Here is a 12,534-nt window from a genome sequence, read left to right as displayed (position 1 = left end):
TTGAACTCGTGAACCAACACGGCACCCGTTTGTTTCTCCACCCGCTCGAGCCCGTGGAAGAGGCACGCCATGGCGTATGGCTGGGTATCACCAGGTCCCTCGCATTACGATATTATCACGATATTTTGCCCACGATAACGATACTATCACGATACTGCGATTCTGTGATAATCCACCCCATCCACGATACATCAGGATATCTGTGTCACTGAATCCACTTACCAGGAAATACAAAACATTGTCAATCAATTTCACATGAACCATAGCCAAGTAAAACAAAGTATCTACTGTACATGTGGTCTAAGTCTTAGACCACATGTACAGTAGATACTTTGTATCTATAAGAGGCCCTCAATAGACGGCCCCTGGGCTACATCCGGCCCACCCGCCGCCTATTTGTGGCCCCTGAACTGTTATTCCTTCACTGTATGTTTTGGTCGGGTCAGCACATGTATATATACCACGACTTGTCTCCATGCCAACGATACACAGACAGCATGTTACTGGGTCACTTAGAGTCCACTGCTGCGAGTGCAATTTTTAAAGGTGACATATCACGCTTTTTCATCAACATATATTGGTCTAAGAGGTCCCCAAAACATGTCTTTAAAGTTTATGCTCAAAAAAACACTTTGAAATCAGATTTTGGTCTGCCTGAAAAACCCTCTTCTTCAGCCCTCCTCAGAACAGTCTGTTTTCTCTCTGACCACGCCCCCTCAGGAAGTGGATGTGGCCTCGGCTGTCCAGCACGTTGATCTAATGTTTACATGTTGGCTGAATCTGATCCAGAATCTGATCCTGACGGAGAGGCGCCTGCAGCAGGACCTTTCTGAACCATTGGTCACAGATTTTGTGTTTCTTGTTGTTTTATTTGTCAGTATGTCGACGTGTGTCTTGGTACACAGCTACCAACATGTAGCTATGTGGCTATGCTAACTAGCGCTAGCACTTTTCCATGAAAACTAAAAATCATCCACTAGATCTTCAAATCTGCAGACGTGGGGAGTCAAAGCGACCTTTGTGTTTATTAAGACAGCCTACAACTAGCATGCCTCCCTCCTAAGCTCCTTGTTAGCACACATGTGTGCAGGGAAGGAAAAACGGAGGAGGGGTTGAGTTGTATTTTATACAGTCTATGGGCTGAACAAGCTCCGAGCTCTGACTTCCTGTTACAGACCGGATGGCGTTGTGACGTATTTACAGAAAGGTGGAGAAATCAGAACAGGGGCAAAATGGATTCTTTTACTTTTCAGGGGGTTTGTAGACAAGGACACAGATTTCAGGTAGAGTCCCGTTTGCATGATATGTCACCTTTAACTTTCACTTTCGTTTTTGGAGCAGTTTGAAAAGTGGCACTTTGCCAGCTGTAGCTGTAGGACAGCTAGCTTACAGAAACGTTAGCATTAGCGTCGTGAACCGTCCTCTCCTCCACGGTAAGCTCTGCGAACTCTTTATCAGGTGTGGTTCCATTGTCAGTTTAGTAAAAGCCGAAGAGGGCCCAGACTTTAGATTTGAAATTCGACGGTGCATCTTTCAGGTGTTTTTCTCTGCTGTTTGCTAATCCTCCGCCTTGCACCATTTTCTTCTTCTTCTTCTTCTTTGATTTCAAAGAGTACTCCACCGCAGCACCCACTCTTACTCATGCTAAGCGCCATCATGTGGAGGTTTGAAGTAGTGACTCAGTAAATCAGAATAGTAGCAGGTCTTAGTGAGGGAATCTGTTTAGAACGGCTGTATGTTTATTGTTTAAATATCGGTATTTGGCGCCAGTGTATCGATAACGTATGGCAAGACGAAATATAGCGATATATCGTAGTATAGATATTTTGGCACACCCCTATCATGACGTCAGATTTACGTGACCCCTTTCCCTCACAACAACAAAGATGGCGGACAACGGCTGACCGCCGCTTTGTCTTGGAATCCATTAGTCTCTTGGATTTTTTGCTGCTTGACGATTGCAGAAACATGTTTGGTTTGGGTTTTTGATCAAGGCAACCCCACCCCTCGCCCCTCGCCCCTGATGTAAGCAGTTCGCCACTCTAGACCAGCAAAGAGTTGGAGCCGCTCTGGAACCGGTTTTCCCAGACAGGAGCCGGTTCACTCGCAGTAGAAACACGAAAAAATGGTTCTCAACTGAGCGCCGGCTCCGAACCGGCCCTGAAACTGCCTCGGTCGAAAAGAGGTATTATTGGATCATATCATAAAAACATGCCATCAAAAGAGAGAAGTTATTAAACAGATCGAATCAGTTAATCCAGTTTTTATCCTCCAGTTTGAGTCGTTGAAACTTTGGAGAAGGATTGGGATGACTTTGATCCATAAATCAGGATTATCCTCCTCACAGCGGGGAGCTGGGTTCAGGCTGGATTACAGGAAGGAAACATTTGTACAATGATGGTGATACTTAGTTAGCTTGCTCCTTTGTTGTTTTGAAAATGATCCTCTACAGTTACAGAGTATATAAAGCAGACATTAGTGATACAAAGAAATATAAAACATTTAACCAAGCAGCATCAATACCAAGCATCAGATATTTAATTTCTAGCAGCTGTGAGGATCTATCAGTTTGAGTGGATTTTGGCGCCCCCCTGTGGACAAAATATGAGCTCTGGTAGTCTCTTTCGAAGTTTGGTCGAACTCATCAAAGTGTTCTGGTTTCAGTTTGTAGTCTGTGTATGAACCTGAAACAGGAACTGATGTTCTTGTGATGTTCTTGTAATTAACGGGTCTTCAGTTTGCTGAAATAACAACATCATGATGCAGATTAGTCCAAAGTCCAAAGTCCAGCTTTGTCAGGTCTGTCCTCAAGAGGAGAAGAAAACTACGTCTACAATGTTTGTTTGTCTGACCTTCTTCATGGAATGTTCCATTTGTTCTCAGAATTCTGACATCATCAAAGACAGAACTCTGACATCATCAAAGACAGAACTCTGACATCATCAAAGACAGAACTCTGACATCATCAAAGACAGAACTCTGACATCATCAAAGACAGAATTCTGACATCATCAAAGACAGAACTCTGACATCATCAAAGACAGAACTCTGACATCATCAAAGACAGAACTCTGACATCATCAAAGACAGAACTCTGACATCATCAAAGACCTGCTACCCTCCTCCTTTCCTCTCCTTCCTTTCTTTCTTTCCTCTCCTTTTTTCTTCCCTCCTCTCCTCCTTTTACCTTTCCTTTTTTCTTTCCTCATCTCCTTTCCTCTTTCCTCGCCTCTCTTTTTTCCTCTCCTTTCTTCCTTTCCTCTACTTTTTATTATTCACTCCTCTCCTCCTTTTTCCTCTCCTTTTTTTCTTTCCTCCTCTCCTCTTTTTTCCTCTCCTTTTTTCTTTCTTCCCCTCTCTCTCACCTCATTCTGTCTTCCTTTTTCCTTCTCTCCTCTGCTGCCTCTCCTCTTTTCTTTCCCCTTCTTATTCCCACTTTCCTTCCATCATTCTCCTCTCCTCTTTTCTTCCCTCCTCCTCTCCTTTTTCCACCTCCCCTCTTCTCTTCTTTCCTTTCCTCTTCTCTTGTCTTACATCTTGTCCTCCTCTTTTTTTTCTCACAACTTCTCCTCTTTCCTAAATTTTCATCCTTCTTTCTCATTTCCTCTTCTTTTACCCTTTCCTCCTCACCTTTCCTCTTTCCTCCTCTCCTTTCTTCTTCAAAGACAGAATTCTAGATCACCTGCTTTTGCTCTCCGTACAGACTGTTCTTCCTGCTTACACCTGATTGGTCGATACTCAGACTACAAGCAGAAACCAGAACCCTTCCCACTAAAATCCAGAATCAACGTCTCTATGAAGAATCTGTAAACGGAGATGACAGAGTGATGTGTCATCGTGTTGGTGTCAGTGTGTCCTCTAAACTCCCATGATCCTCTCTGATGGTCTCTCTGAGCTCTCAGCCGAGACCATGAGAACTTCTTTACGTCTGAGAGACGACAGGACCAACATCACGGTCAGATAATCCAGATTATTCAGATTAGATATCAACTCTGGATTATTTCTGACACAAAATATCATCCATACACCAAGATCCTCTTTTACTAAGCTCTGTGCGCGCGTGTGTGTGTGTAATTATGTGTGTGTGTGTAATTATGTGTGTGTGTGTGTGTGTCCTCCACAGTGACATGTATCTGTGGTTTAGCCTAGCTTAGCACAAACGCTGGAAACAGATGGAAACTGTTAGCAGGGTTTTGAAGAACATAAGCTTTTATTTCTGCAAAGAGTTTATCTGGAGAATCGGGATGTCTCAGACTTTTATTTTGAAAGGTGCATGTTTCCTGTAGCTGGGCCAGGTGAGTGTGAGGCGTGTTCACCAAATGTGCACTTTTTTTCATGTTCAAACAGCAGGTGGAGCTGAGGCGTGTCTGTGCTCTGCAGCCAATGAGAATGTATATCGCTCATTCCCCGCCCACTCTCGAACCTGATTGGCTGTCGCTGTAATGATGTAACCGCTGCTGCTACAGGTGATTGGTCATTAGTGTTTTTTTTACAGTGCATGTGACCGAGCAGACGAGCTGTAGGAACTTTTTTATTCATCGATCAGAGACGACCCTGATCGGGACATCGATGGATTTATTCATTTACTGAGTTATTTATTAATTTATTGATTTATTGATTTATGGATTTATGGATCTCAGACATCTGGACTCATGTGCTCATCATCGCCAGGATTTTTTTTTATCACTGTCATTTGTAATAAACTGTTTCATGCACTCTGTTGTTTGAGGAGTTTTAATATATGCACACACACACACACACACACACACACACACACACACACACACAGGCCCAATCTCAATATCCACCCTCAAGCACTCACTCACTCAAAAAGAGGCATGTGTGGCTTTAGATTCAATTCTCTAAAGCTCCTCCTGTAAGGAACTTTGTGTCAACTTTGGCGCCCCCTGTGGACCAAGTGATGCCTTGAGACGCATTCTCACTAAGTCTGTGAGGGCTTAAGGCTGTCCCTCTCAATCAATCAATCAATCAATCTTTATTTGTATAGCGCCAAATCACAATAAACGTTATCTCAAGACGCTTTTACAAACATAGGAGGTCTAGACCACTCTATGTCAAATTATGAACAGAGACCCAACACCAAGACAGGGTAAGACTCAGTCTGACCCCACCTTAATCCATCATGAGCATTGCACCTCACAGTATTTAGCAAGTTACAGTGGAGAGGACAAACTTCCTTTTAACAGGCAGAAACCTCCAGCAGGACCAGACTCATGTTAGACAGCCATCATGCCTCGACTGAGTTGGGTCTGGAAAGACAGATAGAGGGGAGTAAGAGAGAGAGGTGATAGTGATGAGACGAGTCGTAGAAGCTGTTGCCGCTGGAGTCCAGCACGTCCGTATCAGCTGGAGTCCAGATCGTGCACAGCAGGAGGACGTCAACGGCAGCTCAGAGGAATCTACGAGACAATGGAGCTCAGGGACTCCAGAAAGGTCTATGGTTAGTAACTTTAATGGGACAGGCAGCGTTAAAGTAAGTGATGAAGGGGTTGGGGGGAAGAAGGTGAGCTAGGATCCCAGTGTGTCAGTGTGCCAGTTCCCCCGGCAGTCTAGGCCTATAGCAGCATGACAAAAGCTGGTCCAAGCCTGATCCAGCTTAACTATAAGCTTTATCAAAAAGGAAAATCATCAAGTGTGAGAGGGATCTCTCTCTGACTTTTTAAGCCCTTTATGCCTCCTTTCTGTAAGTGGGCATTTTTGCAGACTCAGTGTAAGGGAATTACCCAGAGTTCATAGCATTGTGATGTGAAACACCGGATTCCCAGGGGAAGCCCGCGAGCATGGAAAGGCAAACGAACGCTGTGACATGAAATACAAAAAAGTGAGACAGTAAAAAAGAAGCATGACAGTTGAAATGAAATTTAAAGTTTGCCTGTAAGTATAAATATAGAAAACAGCCTTAATCTATTCATCTTCACATATATGTGTATACTGTATAATTTATATATTTATAGTTATATAGCCTATTTATATATTTTAAATGTTGTGGTTAAGCAGTCTGTATGGTAAGAGTCTGGATCACATGACAGTCAGTCCCTTAAAGGGGACATATCCCGCTTTTTTCATCAACATATATTGGTCTAAGAGGTCCCAAAAACATGTCTTTAAAGTTTATGCTCAAAAAAACACTTTGAAATCAGATTTTGGTCTGCCTGAAAAGTCCTCTTCTTCATTCCTCATCAGAACAGTCTGTTTTCCCTCTGACCACGCCCCCTCAGGAAGTGGATGTGCCTCGGCTCTCCAGCACGTTGATCTAATGTTTACATGTTGGCTGAATATACACGGCTGCTCACAGATCGCGTTACTTCAACCCTCTGAATCTGATCCTGACGGAGAGGCGCCTGTAGCAGGACCTTTCTGAAGGATTGGTCATAGATTTAGTGTTTCTTGTTGTTTTATTTATCAGTATGTAGACGTGTGTCTTGGTACACAGCTACGAACATGTAGCTATGTGGCTATGCTAACTAGCGCTAGCACTTATCCATGATAAATCATCCACTAGATCTTCAAATCTGCAGACGTGGGGAGTAAAACCGACCTCTGCCAGAAAGGCAGCAGGACCTTTTATGAAGGATTGGTCACAGATTTAGTGTTTCTTGTTGTTTTATTTGTCAGTATGTCGACGTGTGTCTTGGTACACAGCTACAGCTACAGCTATGAACATATAGCTATGTGGCTATGCTAATTAGCGCTAGCACTTATCCATGACAAATAAAAATCATCCACTAGATCTTCAAATCTGCAGACGTGGGGAGTCAAAGCGACCTTTGTGTTTATTAAGACAGCCTACAACTAGCATGCCTCCCTCCTAAGCTCCTTGTTAGCACACATGTGTGCAGGGAATGAAAAACAGAGGAGGGGTTGAGTTGTATTTTATACAGTCTATGGGCTGAACAAGCTCCGAGCTCTGACTTCCTGTTACAGACCGGATATTGTTGTTACGTAACAAAAACACTGAAGTCTGAAACGGCTGGTTTCAGCACACATTTACAGAAAGGTGGAGAAATCAAAACAGGGGCAGAATGGATTCTTTTCATTCTCGGGGGGTTTGTAGACAGGGACACATATTTCAGGTAAAGAACCATTAAAAAGTCAATTTTGCATGATATGTCACCTTTAAGCACCTTGAATTTGAGGAAAGTAAAAATTGTGCAATAAAAATGTATATCGCTAGGGTGAGCCTCATGACGTCATGCAGGTCACGTGAGAAGTCACAAAGTGCCGTCCCATTCCAGTTCTACAGTTTGAGCTCTAACAGCCTCCTGCCCTCGATCACTTTCCAGCTGACGTCAAATAAGTCAAGAAGGGCTCAGGGCTCAGGGGGGGACATTGAGATTGGGCCACACACACACCTGAGAATTCACAGAGAAAACAAAGATGGCCGCTGCAGTGGCTTCAAAAGGCAGAGAAAAAATAAATCTGTTTATCATGTTGTCGATCGTCTTTGTCCTCTCCAGACGTCACCATCTTTACAGCTCATGAGAACTAACGAACTCATCCACATCCAACATCCTGCCTAACCATAGACCTTTCTGGAGTCCCTGAGCTCCCTTGTCTCGTAGGTTCCTCTGGATCTCTGCTGATCCTGCAAAGTGCTCTGCTCATGGTGGATTAAGATGAGATCAGACTGAGTCCTGTCTGTAAGATGGGACTGGATCTGATCCGGTCTTGATGTTGGGTTTTTGTTAATAATAGAACATAGAGTACGGTCTAGACCTGCTCTGTTTGGAAAGAGTCTGAGGAGAACGTTTGGTGATAGTTGTCGACTTTATGGTGGTGAAGAGGGAGACGTCGTCCATGTATTTGTATTGTCCTGTTGTTGCGTCATTCTGGCAGCAGGGGGCAGCATGGCTCCCTGAGTAGACAGTCATTTAACCTCTAACCCCTTTCAGTAATGTAACAAGAGATATTTATCATGAAAGGTCATAATAAAGATGAATGGGGAATTCTAACATGGTCAAAAACCTGGGATACAGAGGAGAGTTATCTCAGATTTCTTCCTCTGGTGACTCACCGAAGAGGTTTCTCACCTGATGTGAGATATAAAGCTTGTTGTTGTTGTTGTATTTTAATCACATATGTACTCAAATGTTTGTAGATGTATGTAGATATATAAGTAAATGTATGTATGTTTGTGTCTGTACACTAAATATAGAAAATGAAGCACAGAAAACACAAGAGGGAGCCAGAGAGCTTCGGTCCCACTTCAGTCTGAGCTCCTCTTCAGAGTGACTCTCTGATAAAAACACATTTTATACATGTTTTTTAATTTCATAATTTAATACAAATAAATACAAATTTAAATGATTCAAGTGTTTTATTATTGACACAAAGTCTGGAGGAGTTAAACAGATGAAGCTTCCTGATCAATAATGGTCAAATTGAATCACAGCCACAGGTTGAGGGGGAAATATTAATATTTGTTTTAGTTCATAAATTATACTCTGATTGAAAATTAACCCGCTGATCAACATCCCAGAATCCTCTGGGGCCCTTCGTTTTATTCCTTGTTGGTATTTTCTTGTGCATTCTTCTCTGACTCCGCCCCCAAAAGCATGGGGGAGGAGCTACAAGAGTTGGCCCTGCCTCTGCTTTCTCCATTAATACCTTCACTCTGATTGGCTGACAGCTAAAATGCTGTGTCAGACAGAGTTTGAAACTCCGCCCACTTTTGGCTCCTGTGGCTCCGCCCCTTCCACAGGCTCTGGATCTGGAAAACAAAACAGTCACCTGATGATGTCACAGCCCAGGTAGACTCACTGGTCGTTAAACACAAAGCATTCGTTTTTCACCTGTGATGTGGGAGGGGCCTTCTCTGACATCACTGCTGACATCATCAGGAGGCCAGCGGAGCTCCCCACTCTCCACCTCTCCTCCGTCTGTCGGCTCCACGACGATGGACGGAACGCGCCTGGAAAGTTTTGGAATCCGCTCCACAGCGTCTGGAAACACCTGGAGAGGAGAGGACCGAGTGGACCAATCAGAGAGCTGGATTATGATTCACCTGACCAGCTCAGTCTGATGGACCTGAACCCTTCCGTGAGTGTGTTTGCGTCTCACCTGGAAAGACATCCCTTCCTGTCCAGAAGCTCCGCCCACTGTCTGATCACAGGTGTTTATCACTTCTGTCATCTCAGCCAATCAGAGCGCAGGCACAGGAGGAGACAGGAAACTGTGAGGGGGGCGAATAAAACCACCAAAATAAAAGACTCCTGAAACACAGAGAAAGAAAACAGGAAGTCAAACAAACAAATGTAAACAAACTTTAAAACAAACATTTTAAACAACATCCATCCATCCATTATCTTGACCGCTTATCCCGTTGGGGGGCACGGGGGGCTGGAGCCTATCCCAGCTGGCTTCGGGCGGAAGGCAGGGTACACCCTGGACAGGTCGCCAACCTATCACAGTTTTAAAACAACATGTTTTTAATATTATCTCTGTATGTTATTTTTGATCTTAAACTCTTTATCCTACATTTCCCATGATGCACCTTGGCAGTGTCGGTTAACAGCCACCTCCTGCCCAGTAACCCTGTAGTGGTCTGGTTTGATCTGACCCAGACTCTGCAGTCAAATCCATGGAAATGAGCTCAGCCTGCCCAAGTGCATGCTGGGAAACATGACATCATCAGAACAACCTGCTGCTCTGTGGACAAGTGGAGGTGAACCCTCAGCTGTGACTGTCAGGCACAGACGCCTCGTCCTGATGAGTCAGGTGTCTGAGAGTAAAAGGATGTTCCACCTGAGCCAGAACTAATTTACAACAAGGTCAAGGTTCCTGATAGAGTACTAGAGGTGTTCTCATAGCTGTTCTATGATTTCTTGATCCTGGTTCTTGAGAGAACTCAGAGGTTCTATAAGTTTTACAGCGTTTTCCTCTCAGGTACGTGAGAAAGTACCGCAAAGTCCATCAGAGGTTCAGCTTCAGGGGTCTTTGAAACCACGCCAACGCTCTTCACAAAAGAGCTCAAGTGGTTTATCTTACTTTCTATAAATGTGGGTTCTTGAAGGAATTTAAAAGGGTCCTAAAGACAGCTTAAGGTCCTCCTTCAAACCTTCAAAGTTCTTGGTTTTTAAAAGTGTTGTTCGGACATTCAGCAGGGACTAAAGAGGGTCAGGTTTTATCAGTTCTTAAAGGGTCTACTTCCTACAAGCTCAACTTCACCTGGGTTCTTGAATGACCTCTAAGGGTTTTAAAAAGGGTCCAGGGGTTCACTACAGGGTTACAGGGTTCTTAAAAGACCTCCAACATTTTGCAATGGGTCCAGAGGTTCTCTATCAGGTTTCAGGGATCTTGAAAGATTCTAAGGGTTGAAAATGGGTCCAGGGTTTATCTGTAGAGGCTTCCAAGGTTCAGGTGTTCTGGACAGTGTGTTAGGGTTCTCGACAGACTTCTCAGGGTTTAAAAAGGGTCCAGGTTTAGGGTTCTGTACATTTTATTTGTTGTTCTTATGAGGACTTGGACAATCTCAAGGTTTTGAGGTGTTCACTTACAGATTTAGAGGCTGACAAGGTTCTTGTCTGCCAGGAGATTCCAAGGTCACTGACAGAGTTTTGAGGATTCAAGGAACGGTTCCAGAATCTTTCATGAGTCTTGTGGTTCCTTCAGAAAAGGTTTATTGTTTTATTCAATGTTTCAGCAGCTTGTGTTTGGTGTTTCCTCCTGGGGGTCTAAATAGGGTTTCATTCTTGTGTTCCAGGTTCCTCCAGGGGTACAAACAGATAGGAGGTCTCAGGGTTCAGTTAGGAGGTCTCAGGGTTCTGTTAGGAGGTCTCAGGGTTCTGTTAGGAGGTATCAGGGTTCTGTTAGGAGGTCTCAGGGTTCTGTTAGGAGGTCTCAGGGTTCTCTTGGGAGGTCTCAGAGTTCTGTTAGGAGGTCTCAGGGCTCTGTTAGGAGGTCTCAGGGTTCTGTTGGGAGGTCTCAGGGTTCTGTTAGGAGGTCTCAGGGTTCTGTTGGGAGGTCTCAGGGTTCTGTTAGGAGGTCTCAGGGTTCTGTTAGGAGGTGTCAGGGTTCTGTTAGGAGGTCTCAGGGTTCTGTTAGGAGGTATCAGGGTTCTGTTAGGAGGTCTCAGGGTTCTGTTAGGAGGTCTCAGGGTTCTGTTGGGAGGTCTCAGGGTTCAGTTAGGAAGTCTCAGGGTTCTGTTAGGAGGTCTCAGGGTTCTGTTAGGAGGTCTCAGGGTTCTGTTGGGAGGTCTCAGGGTTCTGTTAGGAGGTCTCAGGGTTCTGTTAGGAGGTCTCAGGGTTCTCTTGGGAGGTCTCAGAGTTCTGTTGGGAGGTCTCAGGGTTCTGTTGGGAGGTCTCAGGGTTCTGTTAGGAGGTATCAGGGTTCTGTTAGGAGGTCTCAGGGTTCTGTTAGGAGGTCTCAGGGTTCTGTTGGGAGGTCTCAGGGTTCTGTTGGGAGGTCTCAGGGTTCTGTTAGGAGGTCTCAGGGTTCTGTTAGGAGGTCTCAGGGTTCTGTTGGGAGGTCTCAGGGTTCTGTTGGGAGGTCTCAGGGTTCTGTTAAAGGTCAGGTGTGTGTTTTTCTAAGAGGGATTCAGTCAGGGAGAAAAGTCAGGGAAAGTTTTTCAGGTGAGATTAGATCAGTAAGATACACTCGGACACTTCTGGATTATTTAACACCATTAATGAGCTCTTTTTTTCCACTGGAGGATCAAACCCTGAACGCATCACAGCCAGCTGACAAGCAGCCACATTACCATGACAACACACATGTCATTAGTTTGATGAAGGTACATGTTTACTTCATGTGTTCTTAACTTCAAACAGAAACTCCTCAGAGATTAAAGTAGAGTCAGAGATTAATAAACTGATCTGTAATAATCCAAAACATCACTCAGATTAAAACAGCAGGGTCATCAAAAACATCCAAACATCAGACAAACAAAGAGATGAAGACCCACCTGATGATGATGATGATGATGATGATGATGATGATGATGATGAAGATGATGAAGATGATGAAGATGATGAAGAGACAATTTCCCTCAGAGATGAAAAGCCTTCCGTTGTTGTTCTTCAGACGTCTGCTCTTACTGTCAGCTCAGGTGCCTCCTCCCCACTCCTGTCTGTCTGTCTGTCTGTCTGTGTGTGTGTGTGTGTGTGTGTGTGTGTGTGTGTGTGTGTGTGTGTGTGTGTGTGTGTGTGTGTGTGTGTGTGTGTGTGTGTGTGTATTTGCATGTTGACCTGATTTGACTCGGTCTGTTGTGGTTTCTGCTCTCTGATAGTCTTTGCCTTGAAGAGTTGTCTTTGTTTATTTATTTATTTATTTATTTATTTATCACATGGTGTGTTTTGTGTATTGATGACATCACACTTGGCCACGCCCCCTTCTGACCTCTGGCCTCACCAGCCTCCTCCATCCATTATTGATCAGAGCGCCATCGATTATTAACGGCCGATGATCGATTCAGTTACAGTCGAGAGGACGCAGGTAAACTGTGACATCACACACACACACACACACACACACACACACACAATGATGTAACAGGTGGCAGCAGGTAAGGAAGGA

The 12,534-nt window shown here is 44.3% G+C and overlaps 1 protein-coding gene across 4 annotated transcripts; it reads right to left on the bottom strand.

The window, feature by feature from the left end:
* Window positions 1-8,319: 8,319 nt before the first annotated feature.
* Window positions 8,320-12,089, bottom strand: LOC117824378 (protein LBH-like). 4 transcript variants are annotated; one of them, XM_034699854.1, is made up of 4 exons: window positions 11,924-12,089; window positions 9,082-9,233; window positions 8,814-8,973; window positions 8,320-8,731 (listed from the first exon to the last, which is right to left on the bottom strand). In XM_034699854.1, exons 2-4 carry the CDS (start codon window positions 9,151-9,153, stop codon window positions 8,664-8,666), a joined length of 300 nt encoding a protein of 99 aa, XP_034555745.1. In that variant the 5' UTR covers window positions 9,154-9,233; window positions 11,924-12,089; the 3' UTR covers window positions 8,320-8,663. The 4 variants fall into 4 exon arrangements, with proteins under 4 accessions (XP_034555745.1, XP_034555743.1, XP_034555742.1 ...); XM_034699852.1 differs by lacking the exon at window positions 11,924-12,089 and adding an exon at window positions 9,485-9,619; XM_034699851.1 differs by lacking the exon at window positions 11,924-12,089 and adding an exon at window positions 9,499-9,619.
* Between the last annotated feature and the right edge of the window lie 445 nt (window positions 12,090-12,534).

The sequence above is a fragment of the Notolabrus celidotus genome, chromosome 13, assembly GCF_009762535.1.
Source record: "Notolabrus celidotus isolate fNotCel1 chromosome 13, fNotCel1.pri, whole genome shotgun sequence".
Lineage (NCBI taxonomy): Eukaryota > Metazoa > Chordata > Actinopteri > Labriformes > Labridae > Notolabrus > Notolabrus celidotus.
This window is presented reverse-complemented; position numbering and strand designations above follow the sequence as displayed.

Bases quoted from the DNA above. Each gene is read 5' to 3' on its own strand.
- LOC117824378 (XM_034699854.1), bottom strand. From the start codon at position 9,153: ATGACAGAAGTGATAAACACCTGTGATCAGACAGTGGGCGGAGCTTCT. The intron at 8,974-9,081 runs GTGAGACGCAAA...TCTCCTCTCCAG, and splicing joins AGGAAGGGATGTCTTTCCAG to GTGTTTCCAGACGCTGTGGA. The intron at 8,732-8,813 runs GTGAAAAACGAA...TTTGTTTTCCAG, and splicing joins AGGCCCCTCCCACATCACAG to ATCCAGAGCCTGTGGAAGGG.